This window comes from Sus scrofa, chromosome 13 (assembly GCF_054392235.1).
Source record: "Sus scrofa isolate SSC_HxYL_T2T_F1_AM1 chromosome 13, Sscrofa_HxYL_maternal_Yorkshire_Landrace_v2.0, whole genome shotgun sequence".
Classification (NCBI taxonomy): Eukaryota; Metazoa; Chordata; class Mammalia; order Artiodactyla; family Suidae; genus Sus; species Sus scrofa.
In genome coordinates, this window is record NC_139395.1 from 150,702,135 (window position 1) to 150,719,574 (window position 17,440).

General features: G+C 43.0%; 1 protein-coding gene across 37 annotated transcripts in view; it reads right to left on the minus strand.

The window, feature by feature from the left end:
- KALRN (kalirin RhoGEF kinase) overlaps positions 1-17,440 on the minus strand; it is a 695,174-nt gene that overhangs the window by 291,429 nt on the left and 386,305 nt on the right. For 19 of the 37 annotated variants that reach the window (XM_084990933.1, XM_084990932.1, XM_084990931.1 and 16 more), the window contains 3 exons: positions 15,001-15,167; positions 8,089-8,208; positions 1,452-1,643 (listed from right to left, as the gene is read on the minus strand). In XM_084990933.1, coding sequence (XP_084847059.1) covers positions 1,452-1,643; positions 8,089-8,208; positions 15,001-15,167 — 479 coding nt within the window. Of the gene's footprint in view, positions 1-1,451; positions 1,671-8,088; positions 8,209-15,000; positions 15,168-17,440 lie in introns of all 37 variants that reach the window. The other 18 variants (XM_084990930.1, XM_084990928.1, XM_084990924.1 and 15 more) reach the window with 1 other exon arrangement.

Here is a 17,440-nt window from a genome sequence, read left to right on the forward strand (position 1 = left end):
ATTGTGTCTCTTCTTACACCAATACTGTTCTGTCTCAATCACTGCTTTAGAGTAAATCTTAAAATCAGGTAGTGTAACCCCTCCAACTTGGTTCTTCCTTTTAGGACTGTTTCAGCTATTCTAGGTTCTTCGCATGTCCATGTAAATCTTAGAATCCACATTATCGATTTCCACCAAAAAAAAAAAAAAAAAAAGCTTGCTGGGATGTGATTGGGATGTGTTGAATTTATAGATCAACTGGGGAAGCTTTTTATCATGTTAGTCTGAGGGCGTCGAAGGCAATATTTCTCTGAAACACTGGCAAGAGGACTGAGAAGGTGTGGGGATGGAGGCTGGCAGCAGGGCCCTGACAAACATGTTGCATTTGCTCTGGTACAGACTTTCCCATGGTCCCTGTAAGTCACCCAGAGAAGAACGCTTCTCTGATCTATTTCTGCCAGAAAATGATTCCAGTGAGGAAAGTACTTTACAGTGAACAAAATTAATCCTGTCTTAAACATCTACTTTATGAAAAGAATTCCCTAACAGTACCTAAATCATTTAAAAACCCTCTTAGCCCTTGTGCATATGGCTGTTCAGATGTACTTGTAATGGGTTTGCATCTTTATGGCCCTTCTGTGTGTATCTCCTGCCTTTTCTCCCACAGCTGCACCATCCTATCTGTTAGGCTCATAGTTTTCCGGTGACAGAGCATGGGGTTTCCTCTCTTAGACTGGGAACCCCATGAGGAAAAGAGCTATATGTTTTTCAAGCAGTGCATAGTCTAATCTACCTGACTGTGGTAGATTAGATTGTGTTCAGCAAATTGTCACTCTCCTCTCTCAATCTTCATAGGAGGCATACACTTCTTTGCTTCACTGAAACTGGCTTGGCCACAGGACTTGTTTTGGCCAAAAAGATGTTAGAGCACGTGACACTTGCAGACTTGAAATGCACTTGCACAGGAGAACTGGGGCTCTTGCACTCTTGCCTTTCATTGTAAATGTGCCTTAAGTAGCTGCTGGTCAAGAATGAGGAGAAATGTAGAAACAGATCTAGATCCAATCTATAGCTTAAAGCCTAGTTCTACCAACCTCAGCCAAGATCAGCTAACTCCAGATACTTAGGCGAAAAATAAATGCTTATTTTATACCACTGGGTTTTTGGGGTGATTTGTTATGCAGCATTATTGTGGCAATAGCTAACTGGTACACTACCCAAATCTAGCATTCAGCATACACACACCCAATTTCTACTTTGAGTTCCAATGAGTTTGAGAAATGTATATGAAACAAATCACATGGTCCACTCCTCTAATGGAAAGTATGATAAGGAGAAAAACTGATGGTATTTCCACAAATCATTCTTCTCTTCTCAAAGGCTGGCACCGAGAGAATTGGCTTCTTGCCAAGGTAGATCCTGCAGATGTGTGGCAGAGAACAGCCCTCTGCCAGTCTCAGCCCCTCCCTCACCTGCTCAGAAGTTTTGTAAAAGGCCACCGAGGCATTGACCAGTTTCAGCCGGTCTTCCATCTTCAGCATGAGCTGCTGCCAGTGGAGGGCCACCTTCTCGGCACATTCCCGGATGGCATCTGCGTCGTAGTGGCCGGCCTGCAGCAGTGCCTCAGCTTTCTGCTGTACCTGCAGGGCACTCTGGTGCGTCTTCTGCAAGGAAGTGGCATGAAAGAGGGACTGGGCACAAGGGGAGGAGAGAGAGGTCCGTGGGAACGACCCAGGCGTGGTACGGGAGGGGGTGGAGTGAGGCGTGAGTGGAAAGATGCAGAAAAGTTAAAGAGCTTTAAATGATGGATTCAAACATGTTGTCATCATTGTTTTTAAAACATATTTTAAAAAAGGATATCATGCATTTTCATTAACTAATTGCTCAGATCCCTAAACTGGCCCCCACTCCTTTTTCTTCTACTTGAGTTACTCTGCTGTTTCAAAGACATTTCAGTTTCTGTGCTAAAGAAACGCAGTTGTGCATAAATCTGCTTCCTGATTGATTCATACCTTCATTAAATTTCCTTTCCAAATCTAATCATAAAATTATTCTGCATGAGTTTTCAAAGGAGGGTAGTCCCATCTTACAGGTCAAAAAAACACTGCATGTAAAAATATCCCCAATGTAACACCAATCTCAACCCACAATGCAATCATTTCATACATGAATGATCAGCTTTAAAAAGGATTCCAGTAGAAGGAAGACATTTGGCAGGTTAATAAAGAAGAGTAGCATCTCACACCATCTCTTGGTTACCCAGGGAACAGAACAATACAGAGGATAACTCAGCTCAACGCATAACCCCTCAAAACTACATGATTTATGTCCACCCTTAGAATAATCTATATTGTAGAAGGCTGATTTTCTTATGCAGCCTAAGTGTGGTCTGCATCCTTAGAGTTCACATTAACTATAGGAAGTGGGGAGAATAGGTTGGGTAACTGGGCAGCAGGGAGAGAGCCAAGTGGGATTAAAATTTACTAAAATAAAGGGTCATGTGGATGAGCCATAAGACTGCACAGTGCTAGTATTACTGAACCTCAGCTGCTGGGGTCATTTCACCTCAATGGCAGAGTACTAATCTGGCCTCTGCACTTTCAGGAAAGTATAGCTTAACTGGCAATGGAAAAGGGCAGCTAGAAGCCTGGTTCCTTACTCCAGAATGATTTCTGCCCTTCTTGGGCAGCAGTGCCAGGACAGTTCCCCAGGGCAAATCCACTCAGCATGGCCTGTGTGTGAGCACAGACCCCCCTTTTCACCCCTACCTCCCCCTTCACCTTCCCCCAGACAGCAGTCTACACAGCCCCATTCCTTTTCCGCAGCCTATCGACCACCTCCTGGCTTCCCTCCCCCATGGCCCTGAGTCTATCCTCAGTGTGAGCTCTGCCAGCATGACCTCCTCTAGCAACCTAGACTCCAGTATTTGCTTGCTTTGCGCTGTGCCAGCCTTCCATCCTGATGACCACATGCGTGTCTGGGTTCCTAACTGCTCGATGAAGTTCGGAACAGTAAACCAATGGGCCCAATTGTCTACTACAAATCCCTCATTTCTTTCTCTGTTTTACTTATTGGTACGATTTTCTTTTCCTGTCTCCTAAATGGAGAGGTACCCTGAGGTCCATTCTTGGTTTGTGTTCACTTCTATAGAGTTCTCAACTATTGCCTTGGCTTCTATCATCTCTACCTTGTAAATGACTCTCCAATTTTCATCTCCCACCTGATAACTGGCCCTCATCTTTGTCTGTGGCTCTGAGGGTGAGCTGCCTGCTTTGCCTCCCACATAGGTCAGTAGCACTGACTCGGATGGCCTAGCCGCCTGCCCCATGTGGGTCACTTACAAAGATGCATTCTCAGTAGAAGTGAAAGTTCTTCCTGGACAGAGAAGGAACATTCACCAATGAATGGGAATGGCCTTCCTGCCCCGTCAGAGCCTCCACCTTCCTCCTGGACATCTGCTCAAGTTTCACATCTAAAACTAAATCTCTCCTCCCTCTAAAACAGCCTTTCCAGGGCAGCCAGCCATTCTATTGACAGTGTCCTCCTTGCTGCCACCTGGGATGACATTCTTGTCCTCACCCCTGCCTGCTGTTCCTCACCCTGAACTCCAGTCCAGTTCTCACCCTTTCATACCTAGGCTGCTGCAGAGGTTACCTAACTAGTCTTCTTGGCTTCCACTCTGACCCATCAAACCCATCCTTTACATTTTGGATGGTCTCTGTAATAGGAAGTGCATTGATTAAGTGAATTCTAACCTCCCTCCCAGTGGTAAAACTCTAAACATCACTCCTGTGTCTCAATTAAAATGCCTTCAGCGGTTTTCCCACTGCTGTGAATCAAGCCCAAACTTTAAAGGACGTCATTAAAAGCCCCTCACACTGTGGTTCCAATGACTTCTGTAACATTATCACCTGCCTCTTCCTTACAAAAACCATTTGCAAACACACCGTACACTTGCATCGCCATCATATTCTCCCTGCCTTTAAGGAACACCCTTTCGTCTCTTGTCATGAATGTTCCAGTCTCCCTTGGAGACTCAGCTCAGCTCTGGCCTCCTTCAAAGAGCCCGTTTTGGGTAGTCTGAGACTTCCTATAAACTACCCTCACCTGAATGCCTCTATCACTCATCCAACAGTTGGCTGATTTTCCTTACTGAGGCCGTGAAACTCTCAAAGCAAGAACTCTGTTGGGAGTTCCCATTGTGGCTCAGTGGGTTAGGAATCTGACTAGTATTCATGAGGACATAGAGTCTATCCCTGGCCTCGCTCAGTGGGTTAAGGATCTGGCGTTGCTCTGAGCTGTGGTGTAGGTTGCAGATGTGGCTCAGATCTTGCGTTGCTGTGGCTGTGGCGTAGGCCAGCAGTTGCAGCACTGATTCGATCCCTGGCCTGGGAACTTCCATATGCCACAAATGTGACTCCCCACCCCCCCAAAAAAAAGAAGGAGAGGGAGAATTCTCTTTAAAAAATCACTTTAATAGCTATCATTTAACCAGATGTATCCTCAGTGCAAGGCATTTTTTTCTAGTTCTCATGATACTACTGCAAGGTGGACATTATAATTCCCACTTCACAGATTAAGAAACTTAAAAAAAAAAAAAAAGGGAGTTCCCGTCGTGGTGCAGTGGTTAACGAATCCGACTAGGAACCATGAGGTTGCGGGTTCGATCCCTGCCCTTGCTCAGTGGGTGAACAATCCGGAGTTGCCATGAGCTGTGGTGTAGGTTGCAGAAGCGGCTCATCCCGCATTGCTGTGGCTCTGGTGTAGGCCAGCAGCTACAGCTTACAGCTCCTATTAGACCCCTAGCCTGCAAACCTCCATATGCTGCAGGAGTGGCCCAAGAAATGGCAAAAAGACGAAAACAAACAAACAAACAAAAAAACCTTGAGATTCAGGCTGGTTAAGTGACTTGCCCAAAAATGTATAATCTAGGAAGTGTTAAAACCAGGAATAAGACTCAGGTTTGACTTATCCTGAAATCTATGTCCTTTCCACTCTATCACAACTCATCACTTCATCTCTAGCAATTAGAATGGTATTTACAGTTTCTCATTCAAAGCAAAGGTTCATCAAATGAACATCCATCTTTATGATAATTATCTGATCTCTCCTCAATATAATTGTCATCATAAACCCATTATTATATCTTTTTCTGTGAGAGTGGAGGAGTAACTAATTTTCCTATAATTTGTGCTATGTAACAAACCCTCTTTCTTATTTTGAGACTCATTATTATCTAATAGTCCTGGGAGTCCCTTCTTCCCCATAATTTCCTAAATGATAAACTCTTATGCATATGACATAATCTCTGCTCTGTTAAGCTTGAGTCATTATTTGTGTTTATTTCTACTATTATCTAATCCTATTGAGTGCTGTATCTTTGATACATGGATTATCAAGGATGTTCATATTTAGTAGAAGGACATGAAAGAAAATTGAACCAAATCAACTGAATTTATTATTCAGTTTTAACTACTATTTTTGCTATAATGCTTACACTTAAAATGCATAAGAAGATTGAAAATAAAAATGGATTTCAAAACTCAAGCTTGTCTCTATGACATTCACAGTTCTTGAAGACATATCAGCCACAACATCTTGCAAACAATAACCTGGGTTTGTTGATAAAGCTATGTTTCTGGGTGCTGTGACTGCTCTCTACCCTGAACTGCTCTGGGGAAGTTTTTCTGAAACAAAGGCTACTTTAGGTAAATATTCTGACCTTTTTTTGTGTGACCAAGACCTTCAGACAGATGAGGCATCCAGGCCAGGGTAAGAAAACATCTTGGTTAGCCTGTGAGAGTTCTAGCATAGGCTGCTTTTCTGGCTTAGGTATTAGTAATTCCCTTCTTCACTCTTAAAAGTGTCTGAGTTTTCACAATAAATTGTATGATCATCTTACCTATAGCTATTTTATTTTCCCTTCTGGAGCCCAGGGTTTGTTTTCAGGGCCCAAGAAGTCAAATTATGTTCCCTATCAGTCATCACTGTAAAGGCTATAACTATCAAAATGGGTTAAATCAAACCAGACAAGTCAGATCCCCTTTCAAACTGCTTAATTCCTCCCTGGCATATTTCCCCCCCTGCAGACCCCGGTCTAAACTTACATATTCAGAGAGAAGCACAAGGCCACCTGGAGAAGGAGCCCATGTTGAGATTCCAGCGCCATTCTCTTCATGATTCTGGCCATGCTGCCAACCCTGCCTACTTTCTATTCCCAAGATCTCCCAGAAATCCTATCTGTTCTGCCACATCCTCTTGAGTCCATAGACCTAAACTCTACAGGGGTCTATGTCTCAACATCTATTCCAAGAATATTTGATCAAGTTGCATTCATGAAATTACAGAGACATGGATGAAGAGATGAATAGACAATTCAGTAAGGATGCAACAGCATCTAATACAAATGAGTACATGCTGCCTATGAAGTCATGTGGCATTTAGCCATTTCAACAGCACTGCTAATGCACTTACGCACAATTTTCTACTAGCTCACTGAGGTGCTCAAATGTGTCATGACACTTGATTTTACTTGCCCAGCGTTTGCTTAAGGGAGTAAAAATTTAATTACCTGACAGAGCAGGTAAACCTTCACATTTAAGATAAACAAGGAGGAGGTATGGCCAAGGGCTATCCTCTCTCTGCTAGGAGCCCTCCCAGCTTCATGCCATGCCTCCAGTGTGACTGCCCAACGTGCCTCTCTTCCATGTTGCCTCTCTATGGGGCCTTGACTACTGTGTGCCTGATTCTTGATTACAACCCCAATACTGATTTTTCCTTTACAAGGAATAGATCCTAATACTCTCATGCTTGGGCACACCAGTAAAATGCAACAGAGTGAGTTGATGACAATGAAACTTCTCTCCTCTGGCCAGTTCTTCCTTAGAAAATGATTTTCCCATACCATGTGTGTCATAGACAATCTATTTTAAAGTCTCAAACCTCAGACATGACTCTGGTACTAGCCAAGGTTCCTATATCGGGCGTCTTCTAAAAACATGCCATTTGTGTTAATGCTATGTTTTCACGTACAGGATAGCTTTTGGAAAAATTAAATGGTTAAAATCGATCAATGCTAGTTCAAAAATGGCTGGCAATTTTGGATCACTGAATTAAAGATACACTTATTGGCATGGACAGTTAAAATTTCAACATTGTGGTTTTTTAGAAGACCATACCTTTGCACTTCTTACACACTCAGAAGTGGGTTAAGTTTTATACTGAACCACAAGTAAGCGTTGTCTTTGAGGTTTTCACTCTTTATCTATTTTCCCATTTGTACTGAACTTATTTTATTTTTAACATAGTTCCGATGTCCCATTTCCTACCATTTTCCCCACACCACTCTAAAGTAATCAGCTCAAACCTCTTGGGAAGGAAATGTTCCAGTAGAAAGGATAATTAAAGGTATTATTTAAAGTAAGACAAAATTTATATTAGACTATCATAAGTGGAGTTTTATTTTAAAATAGCCTTTAAAACAAATCTTGGTGAATTTCTGGTTTTAGTTTATTCATTAAATATGACTTCCATCAGCATTACTAAACAACTACTTTCAGTGAAGCAAACTACCCGTGCTCACTGCTCTTGTTAAAAGGCAGATCTGACAATGGAATCTAAATGTTACATGTAAACCAAGTGTTTAAAAATGGAATCCTGCAGTATGCCCAGTTAGCTCAGCCAGTAGAGCATGAGCCTCTTAAAAATGGAATCCTAATTTACTAATGGTTTCTGCAGTTGTTTTTCCTCAATTCCTTGTGATCTTCAACTAGAGGTGAACCTTTTACATTTCTCACCTGGTGCATAGATCATAATGTATAAAAACAATGTACCAAAGGTCTTGAAGGTTAAAGGTACCAATAAGTAGGAAAGATCCACATGTGCAGTTTGAATATTGGCCTTCTAACGCTAGACTCCCTGAGGTGATAAACCTCTGCATTTATACTTCTCCATCAATTCCTGCGTGATATGGAGGTGTTCTGGCCCATTTCACTTGAAAGAGTAAAGGCTTCACTACATAAGGGACCCCCACATCCTGAGGAAGTGTCCTGCCTAAGGTGTTGAGCAGAAAGGGGAAGGGAGGACAGTGTAGCCAAATTTGGGTGTTACCTCGATGGCCAGTTGGAACTGCTCGTGCTCCCGCTGCAGCTGCTCTGCTTCGGACAAAGAGCTGGCATTGACCAGGCTGGCACTGAGCATGGACTCCCCGTTGCGGATCCATCCCAGGACCTAGGGAGTTGGGACAAGAGCACAGTGAACGGCCTTGGCAGCTTCCCCACAGCCGTTGCCCTCTGTGACGGGTCCTTGAGTCAGGGAGCTCACTACCTTCTCCTCACAGTTGAAGAGGGGTCAGGGAGAGCCTGGGTAATTCAAATCTCCCTAAATTCACCTGATTCCTTGTGCCATACTTATTTGAAGTAGCAACCTCATGCCCAGCTTCATATTTTCTTTCTTACCTTTATCACTCCACAATCTCAGTTTCCTCACCCACTTATTTTAGACATTACTTTGATTGCATTTATGTATGTTTCTGAAGTTCCTTCTGGAACACAGTATGGTATAAGTAAATAAATTCCATCTGTTGGTATCCTTTTTTTTTAAGGCCCAATTAAAACATCAACAATATCTGTGATCTCCCATCCTAACCATTCCCATTAGAAACAATCTTTTCATCATCTGGTATAACCAGACCATTTTCTAGGCACCACCTTTATGGCACTCAGCATGGCCTGCCTTATTCAGTTACTTCTGTTTCTATGTTTCTCTGTTGCATCTCCCCACATGAGAATGCAAACTTCCAGGAGACTAGAGTAATATATGAGTCGTCATATTTTAATCTCACCCAGTGCCTAGCACAGTACCTTGCATATGATGCGTATGCAGTAATGTTTTTGAAAGAGTGAACAACTGTCTATGGAAAAGACTCACATCACACCTGAGCAGTGAGTCCAACCTCTGATACCTTGTAAAATTGCCCAAAATAGGCTGGTTTGAGCTTTGATTGGTTAAGCATTCCAAAGAGAGGAGAAAGAAAACAAGCAAAATAACATGAATTATCCAAACACTGGAGCATTAGAAAAAGGGGGAGTATGTTATAATTGATTTGAATTATGCGGAGGATATGGCTAGGCTGAGTAAAATTTCTGGGTGCCCTTAATTAGTGCTGGGGCAAGAAAACTCAGCTAGGGAATATTAGGCTAAGACACTGTCTAGACAGTCCTAGCTGAAACGGAGATGTGGTAATTATCCAGCTGATAGAGTCAAGCGCAAATAATCAAACCGGAAGTGTAAGGCCTTGAAAATCTAGCTTGTGTCTGGTCATCAGAAAATTGCCAAATATTTGCTTTATTAAGGAGTCTGAGAGTTTGCTTGGAGAGGAAATATAAATTCTTTTGAAATTTCAAGATCAGTAAATACCATCCATCTGTTCTTTCAAGGCAAAGCAGAAGACACCACAATCTGTTTCAGATTTTTTTTTTTCTTCCCTCAACTTTTAACAATTAGAAAAATACTAAGCCTGGCCCCCTGTTCCACAACCCTCACAGGCATTTCTCAAATGTCCTCCATGGGCAGAAAATGATTGATACCATACTGTGCATGGCTAACATCAGGACATAAATCCCACTGAAGCTGGGCTACTTGGATTGAGATGTTAATTCATGGGCTGTCTGGCAGGCTGGGGATGAGATGCTAATCTGCAAAGCAATTAGTTGCAGGAAGTAACTGCTCAGAGTTTATGTGTGAAATCTCTGGTGCCGAGGGAGCACTGTGCTTGGATGCCTTGAGGTGCTAGGGATTTCTACCAGCTGGCTGGAAGGTGGGAACATGCACACATGGACTGCATTGCCCAAGCATGTCACCTCTTTGAAAAATAGAGCAGGAGTTCCCGCCGTGGCGCAGTGGTTAACGAATCCGACTAGGAACCATGAGGCTGCGGGTTCGGTCCCTGCCCTTGCTCAGTGGGTTAAAGATCCATCGTTGCCGTGAGCTGTGGTGTAGGTTGCAGACGCGGCTCGGATCCCGAGTTGCTGTGGCTCTGGCGTAGGCCGGAGGCTACAGCTCTGATTCGACCCCTACCCTGGGAACCTCCATATGCCGCGGGAGCGGCCCAAGAAATAGCAAAAAAAGACAAAAAAAAAAAAAAAAAAAAGAAAAAGAAAAATAGAGCTCACAATTTACATTTTTGAACTATGCTAAGTCCTTCTTCCATGAATCACTGTATCTTGCTTGGTTCAGGATTCATTCGAGGGTGTTAGAGAAACATTTCCTCAGTGCACATCGCAGATCAATGGCAGAGGGAAAATTTGAGTCCCTCTGGGCCTCCTGAGTCTTGCTGGATTATTTTCCTAATTTCAGCAACTGAAAACATCAGTTATAGTTATGGTTATAGGATCTCCATTTGCCAAGACTTCTGTTTAGAAATACAGGCTTCAGTCTCTCCATCTTTCATTAAATTGTGCCCTATCCTTGAGATCCCTCTTCATTTTTATTTCCCAAATGTTGTTTAGAAAGGCATTCCGGGACTTCAACATGGGAGATTTGATTCTAAAAAGGTAAAAAACTCATGGTAGTTTAATCAAAGCCTTAGGTTCAGGGGTGGGACTGATGCCTATGATTAAACTACCATGCATTTTTACTGCCCTAAAATCAAAGCTCCCATGTTGAAGTCCTGGACTCAGTCCTAGAAGCAGAACTGGGAGGGTGTAGAAGGAGCACAAAATTTCAAGTCAGAACACCTGGCTTTGCTGCTATCTGGTAAAACCACTTACCCCTCTGAGCCTCAGCTTTTTCATGCATCAAGGCAGGATAGCAGAGCCTTCCTTGTATCAGGGTTGATGAAGTATTCTGAAAATGCAAAGCCTGAAGACCTGGTAGGGGTGATTCTTAGTTTTGAGGCAAAGCTATAAAATACTATGATTCTTCATTTACACCTTGCACAATGAGAAGAGGAAAAGTTTAGGAATGTTCATTTTTAGTCTAGTGTTTATAGTGCTCATTGGCATATTCCGATGTGATGTAGAGACCTTAGCTGTTTTGTTATCATCATTCTTTATGCCCTGATCAATGACAACTCGTGTGGGTAGAATTTTCCATTTCTGTATGCTTTTATCTTCCTGGTTCATAAAATTGGTTATTTATTCTTCTGTGAGCATCCAGAGGAGCAAAAGCCAGTAGGAGATATTTTGTAATAAAAATGGGAAAATGTTGGTCCTACTAATCTTGAGCTGTGTGACTTGGGAAGCATCATTTAATCTCTGGGAGGCCCAGTTTTCTTATCTTTAAAATGGTAATTCACAGAGTATGGGGGAAATAATTAATGAAAAGTATTTTGCAAACCATAAAATGTCATCCTTAAACTGAACATTTTATGTTGATCATTCTCTTAGAGAACAGTTTACCTATGGCTTAGATGGTCTTTGAAGGTCACTTTGAGTCCTCAGATTCATAACTCTTTCAAAATCCAGAGACTTTCCCACACCCCTAGGACACCAGAGAGACTCAGCTCTGCAGAAATGAGGGGCTGGAAGAGTACTGCCGCTTGGAGGCTTAGGAGCAAGGCCACGGATGCAGCTCAGGCAGAGCTGAGGGGGAGTGAGGATGGGGATCTGCTGCTTCCTCCAGCCAAGGATGCTCAGGTAAGTCCGAGTTAGAAGAAGAATGGATTTGGTAACTGGATGTGAATGTCCAAAATGATGATGCCATCTAAGTTGGACAGGCTGGACCCTGTGGCCGAAGAGGTATGGAAGGTATTGGGACATGGCTTTGTTCTCTGGGTCAACAGGACAACCAAACCACGAGGTTGCACTGAAGGACATGGACTCTAACACCTGCTATTGCAGATGACTTACCATAAGGCACAAGTATTTCTGAAACTCTAGCCATAGGAAAACCGTCAGGCCCTCAGATGATAACTGGGAGTCTGTCATATTTCTAGTATTTCTCAGTTCTGAACATTCACGATTTACGAGATTATGTGTTCATCCTGCATGGTTTTACAGGCTGTGACTATGTATCTTCTTAATAATCTCCATTTTGAAAGAAATGGATGGCACTTGCCCCTTTGGCTGCCTCTCTTTTGGATCTACCCCAACTCCTCTCTAGCTTTTATGTACAGTGAACAGAACAAAACAGTATTCTCTATAGGAATATGAGGGGAGGGTAATATTTTTCCCTTTGTTTTAATTTCCCATCATGATCATATGCTAATTTTGGCCAGTATTTGGTCCACAGGGGTAATTTAAGTCAATGTCTTTCATAGACAAATGAGTGCGATTTCTTTCCCCACAGCTTAGAGCTCCAACATCTTATAAATCCATTTTGGCCTATTTACTGCTAAATGCATTGCTCTGCAGGAATACATATGGAAATTTGTTTTATGCCCATTAAATAGGTTCTTCAAATCTTCTGGAATTATCTAATAAATGTGAGGTCATCCTTCCCAGAGTAGCAATTTTCCTGGAAAGCAATCAGAGCATTCTGTGGGGTCTTGAGAATAGCCTGAACTATTTTTCTAGAAGAAAGGGGGGATCTGGGTGGTCTAGGGCTCTGGACCATGGGAATTAGGGGAGTGGTTTCCCTTGAAGATTTGACATTTCCCTGGAGATTTGGGGGCCATGTATCTCAGATACAAAGTCCTATATCATCTCTCAGAAAGCAAATCAGTGGCATTCATCAGGTTCATTTGTTATAAATATTTGAAAATAACCATCAGTCAATGTCTGTGACATCATCACCCCCCAGAGCTTCAGTTTAATATAATTGTAGTGTAACTGCACTTAAGATTAAGAAGGCCAAATCTAAACCTTTAATCTCTGAACTCCTGACAACAGGGCTGCATAATGACACATCGTTGTCTTCTTCCTTTCAGTCCCCACTAGTGGCACTTCAATTAAGGTGTCCTTTTCTATCTTTCTTTTTTGAGAGTATATTCGAAAGAGAAACTCTCAAGCTAGTGTCTAAATTTAGCCCCACTGATCAATACTGACATCTAAACTAACTCCCTCTTTCTAAGTGTCAACAGCTTCTAAATCAATATTTCCTGCTCCACCAACTTCCATCAAACACAAATGCCTTCTCTGAAACTGGATCAGACGACTCCCCAAAGAAAGAGCCCACGCTGACAAGGAGAACAAGTCTGTCTAATGAGGCATGGTGGCTTAACCAAGCAGCAGTGCCTCGGTGCCTCCAAGGGCCGCTGTCCTTCGAGAAGGCCTTCATGGGTTTCCTGAAGGCCGACTCCAGCCATCCAGGACTGTGTGGAACTACAGTCGTCCTATGTGTCATTCTTGTGATGATGGAGAGAAGGAGAAAGAATTATCTCACTCCCGCAGAAGAATTTTCATCCTCCAATTCATGAAACACTGAATGGGAATGTATTCGTGTTATTAGTCAAGCCTGAATGATCCATATATAGATGGTCTACTTCCCCACTTGACAACCTACCTATCACCACCCCAGCAGAATGTATACTTGGGGGATGAAAGTGCATTTCATTTCCATTTTCATCTCAGTCACAAACATAATGAGGAGGAGATGGGAGCAGAAAAGATAATTTTTCACATTATAACATATAATAACTAAAACATAGGCACTAGCAGGGAATACCCTGAATAAAAGGTCTAGGCAATAATGAAATAAAATGTTTTTTGGGGGAGGGTGAGCACTTATACATTCTTTATTTATCAAGCTATAGTTCATTAGGTCACTGAGAATTTGGCCCAGAAAAAATCACGAATAACATTCAAGTGTAAAAATATGTTTTTGTTTCTTGCGCTAAATTAATATTTAAATCTAAAAGCTCTATCAGTCACAGCACATAAGAAAAACATGTTTAAAAGAGGAAGATGGTGGCTCAGTGGGTTAAGGATCTGGCATTGTCACTGCTGTGGCACGGGTTTGATCCCTTAGCTTGGAAACTTCTGCCTGATGTGGGTGCAGCCAAAAAAATAAAATAAAAAGAAAGATGTGTCTCTGCTGGGATATTCTGGGTGGGAAGCAGGGGGCTGGAGTTCCTTGGGAGGGTTTGGAGCAGACAGAGCAAACACTGAAGTGCTATGGGGTCTGCCCTGCTGGGGAGCCCTCGTGAACCTGGGGAAGGTGATGGCGAGTTCTTCCCTCAGTGCGACCTTTGTCTGGTGACCTTTCTAAGCTTCAGGGACTTGCTCTGTAAGGAGAGTAATATCTGCTTCAGAGAATGGTTGCGAAGATTGATCAAGAAATAGGTTGCGAAGATTGATCAAGAGATAGGTTTAAAAGGCACGTAGCACTTCGTAAATGGAACTCTAATCACGTTCTATTTATTTAATCCCATTTTGTCTAAACAGGAAATCCCCATTCATTCTGCTAATGATTCCTACTTAGTCTGCTTATAATATAAATATGTGGAATGTTTTAAATGTGTCTTTGTTCGCTGTGTGTATGTTCCTAGTGATTCCTAGGAATGGTATGGGGATGTCTTTAGTAAAATGGCTAGTATCATGTCTTATACAGGTAAGAACTCCTTCCTTTTTAAAACTGGCTTTCATGTGGCATTTTCTGGTAAGAACCACACACAATTGGAAAGAATGATGGCTCCCACTTATTGATTACTGACTATATGTCAGGGGCTGTACTACACGCATAGGGACCCCAAATTAATCAACCTAGCTCTAAAGCCTGAATATGTTTATTGATAAAGGATTTGCATTTCTCATGAACTCTGTGCAGGATTGAGGAGAGAAAGGAAGAGAATGGATTCAGTGACTGAGGACAACTTGGAAAAGCACAGAGATCCTCTCCTTAGATTGTTACACGGCAGAGAAATGACGCATTTGTAGTCTGAGCCACTGCACCATTAGATTTACTTGCTAGGGCCAATAGATAGCCTAGTTTTCAGAAACTAATACACCACTCCTTAACTTACCTATTTCCTAAGTTTTGGTTGCCTCTGTGGCTCTGGATACCATACTCTGTCCCAGGGGTAGGCCCAGGCCAGACTCAGCCTCTGGGAAGCCCAGGCTGAAGGCAGAGGGCCAAGCTCACCTGTTTGACCTCGGCCTGGAGGTGCCGCAGTTGGAGGCACTGCTCCAGCCGCTTATGGGTCTGCTCCGCGTTGAGCTCCAATTCATGCTGCTTCTCGTGGAGAAACTCCAATAGCTCTTGCACCTGGGCTGCCAGATCAATGTCTTTTTCACAGATCAACTCAATTCCTGATTTAAACAAAAGGTAAACAATTAAAAACCCAGGAGTACTGTAAAGATTGCATTTCCTTCCATATGCATATGAAAACTGGAATTTGGAAATAGCCTTTAGCAGCATCCCATGCACCCCACCTCCCAACCTCTGCACATCCCTCCGTGAAACTGGATAGGATTTTATATAATGAACCTACCTCATAAGCTACCTACCTTAGGGGCTGGTTAGGAGGCTTGAATGAGATAATGCATATAAGGCATCTGTACTATATCAAAGTAAGCATGCTTTGCTCAGTCCTAAGGCTTTACTGGTTCCTGACTCTTAAACTTATAATTCTGCTTTCTTGTATTCATGCCCTCTTGGTTCCTTTCTGTCTCCAACTTCATGCAAGTTGTAACTGTATGATTTCCTGATTCTTTTGTCCGGCTATTTCCAATTCAGCCTTGCTCGGATCCTTGGCTCTGGGAAAATCCTGACTCTGGTCTGCTTGTCCCCTGATCCCTGACTCTACCTGAGCCCAGATTTTTAGTTCTGTCCAGATCCTTTCCTTGGGTCCACATCCTGGAATCTATGACCCAGTGCAGCTGTGGTCCTGATACTGACAAACAGAATCTCAACCAACAATGGGGTTTGGACTAAAAGCCCAGTAGATAAGTACTTCCAAAGGGTACAAAGGGTATTGTATTTCCACAGGGATGACACTCAAAGGAGCTCGCCAACCTCAAGGTATGGCCACAGGAAATCAATTCCCCTTTGGGAGACTTCCCCCTCATTCTGACTCACACCACCAGAAATGCTCTCTGCCACCACCGACACACCTGCCTGTTACAGTGGGGGAGTATAAGCAAAATCTGTACACGCTTAGGGAAATTCATTTCTAGATGCAAAAATAGTGTTTTACATAAGGACAATATGGGAGAGTGGGAAATTTTTTTCCCTAGTGTTACATGGTATTAATTTCAGGATCTCTTCATGTTTATTATTTTTTTTTCTGGCAGTTTCATAATTCCAAGTCCCAGGTCCTGAAATATCTGGGAGAGAAAAGAATGACTTGTTCTTTTGGCAGTCAACTCCCTCCAGTTACTATTTCCAGTTACCAAGAGGATGAGGCAGAGCATCTCCTTGACTGAAATTAAAACGATAAGAAGAAATACAAACATTTCTACCTCTGCAGGGCTAGGTGTCGTGGGTTGACCTTTGACCTCTGTGTTTACTTTCTAAAAATGTATTTAAGATCCACCTGCAGATGTGGATTCCCACTGCTAGCCACAAGAAGGACTTTTCTCCAGCTCGTTTTCATTCTGCATGCATCTCTGGTGTTTAGTATGCTGGGCTTGGGCAAAATGCCTTCTATGGGAAGCTCATGGTTCACCCCTGCCATATCACATGCAAATGAGCTCTCTAAGCCCTGGTACCTCATCAAAGGGGCCAGCCACCTGCCTAGAACATCATACAGAACAGGCTCCCTGCCTGCCCTGAGATCCGAGCCCTTCGTTTTCATCTATCTTGCTTGATTTTTGTGTGTGTGAGATGAACACAGGAAATAAAATGGGTGAAGACAGTGCTGTTGCATTTCTGCACCCCTCAACAACTCATTCTGTCGTGGATGGAGTGAATGGGAGGAACACGAGTTACTCCAGCCACACCTAGAAGAACAGAAACTCCCCTCTCTCTCCCGGTGCCCCAAACCCATCAACACGAGTCCCAGCTAATATACATCAACTGGTAAGTACCATCGATCAATAGCAAATAGCATTTTCTTGTCTTGTCACTGCTCTCAATCTAATCAGAGGCCTGTCTTCCTTGGGGGCTCGCTCGAGATGCCATGTGTTTGTTCTTTCCATCAAGTAGTGAAACATATTCATAACGAACCAGTCTGTCCGTCTCGCTAAAGAAAATTGTATTGGGATTTCTTTTTGATATGCCCCCACAATGTCCTGCAAACATCCCTCCGTCACAACACCTCCACTGAGGTCAGTTCCTTACTAACTCGTCTGTGTTCTCACAGGAATGCATGTTCTCTGAGGCCAGGGCTATGTCTGTTTTATGCATCTTTGCATCTTTAGGACCTAGCACAGTGCCTGACTCATAACACCCTAAAAAATACCTGTTTAGTGAACACATGGGGCTCTTTAGGGAAGAGCTCAGGCCACCTGAGAGCCCTGGGGACAGACGGACTTAGGTTTGAATCCATGCTCTGTAACCTATTAACAGTGACTCTCTGGGCTCCGCATTCTGTCTGAGCCTGAGTGAGATGGGTATCCCAGCACTGACTGCTCGGGGTGTT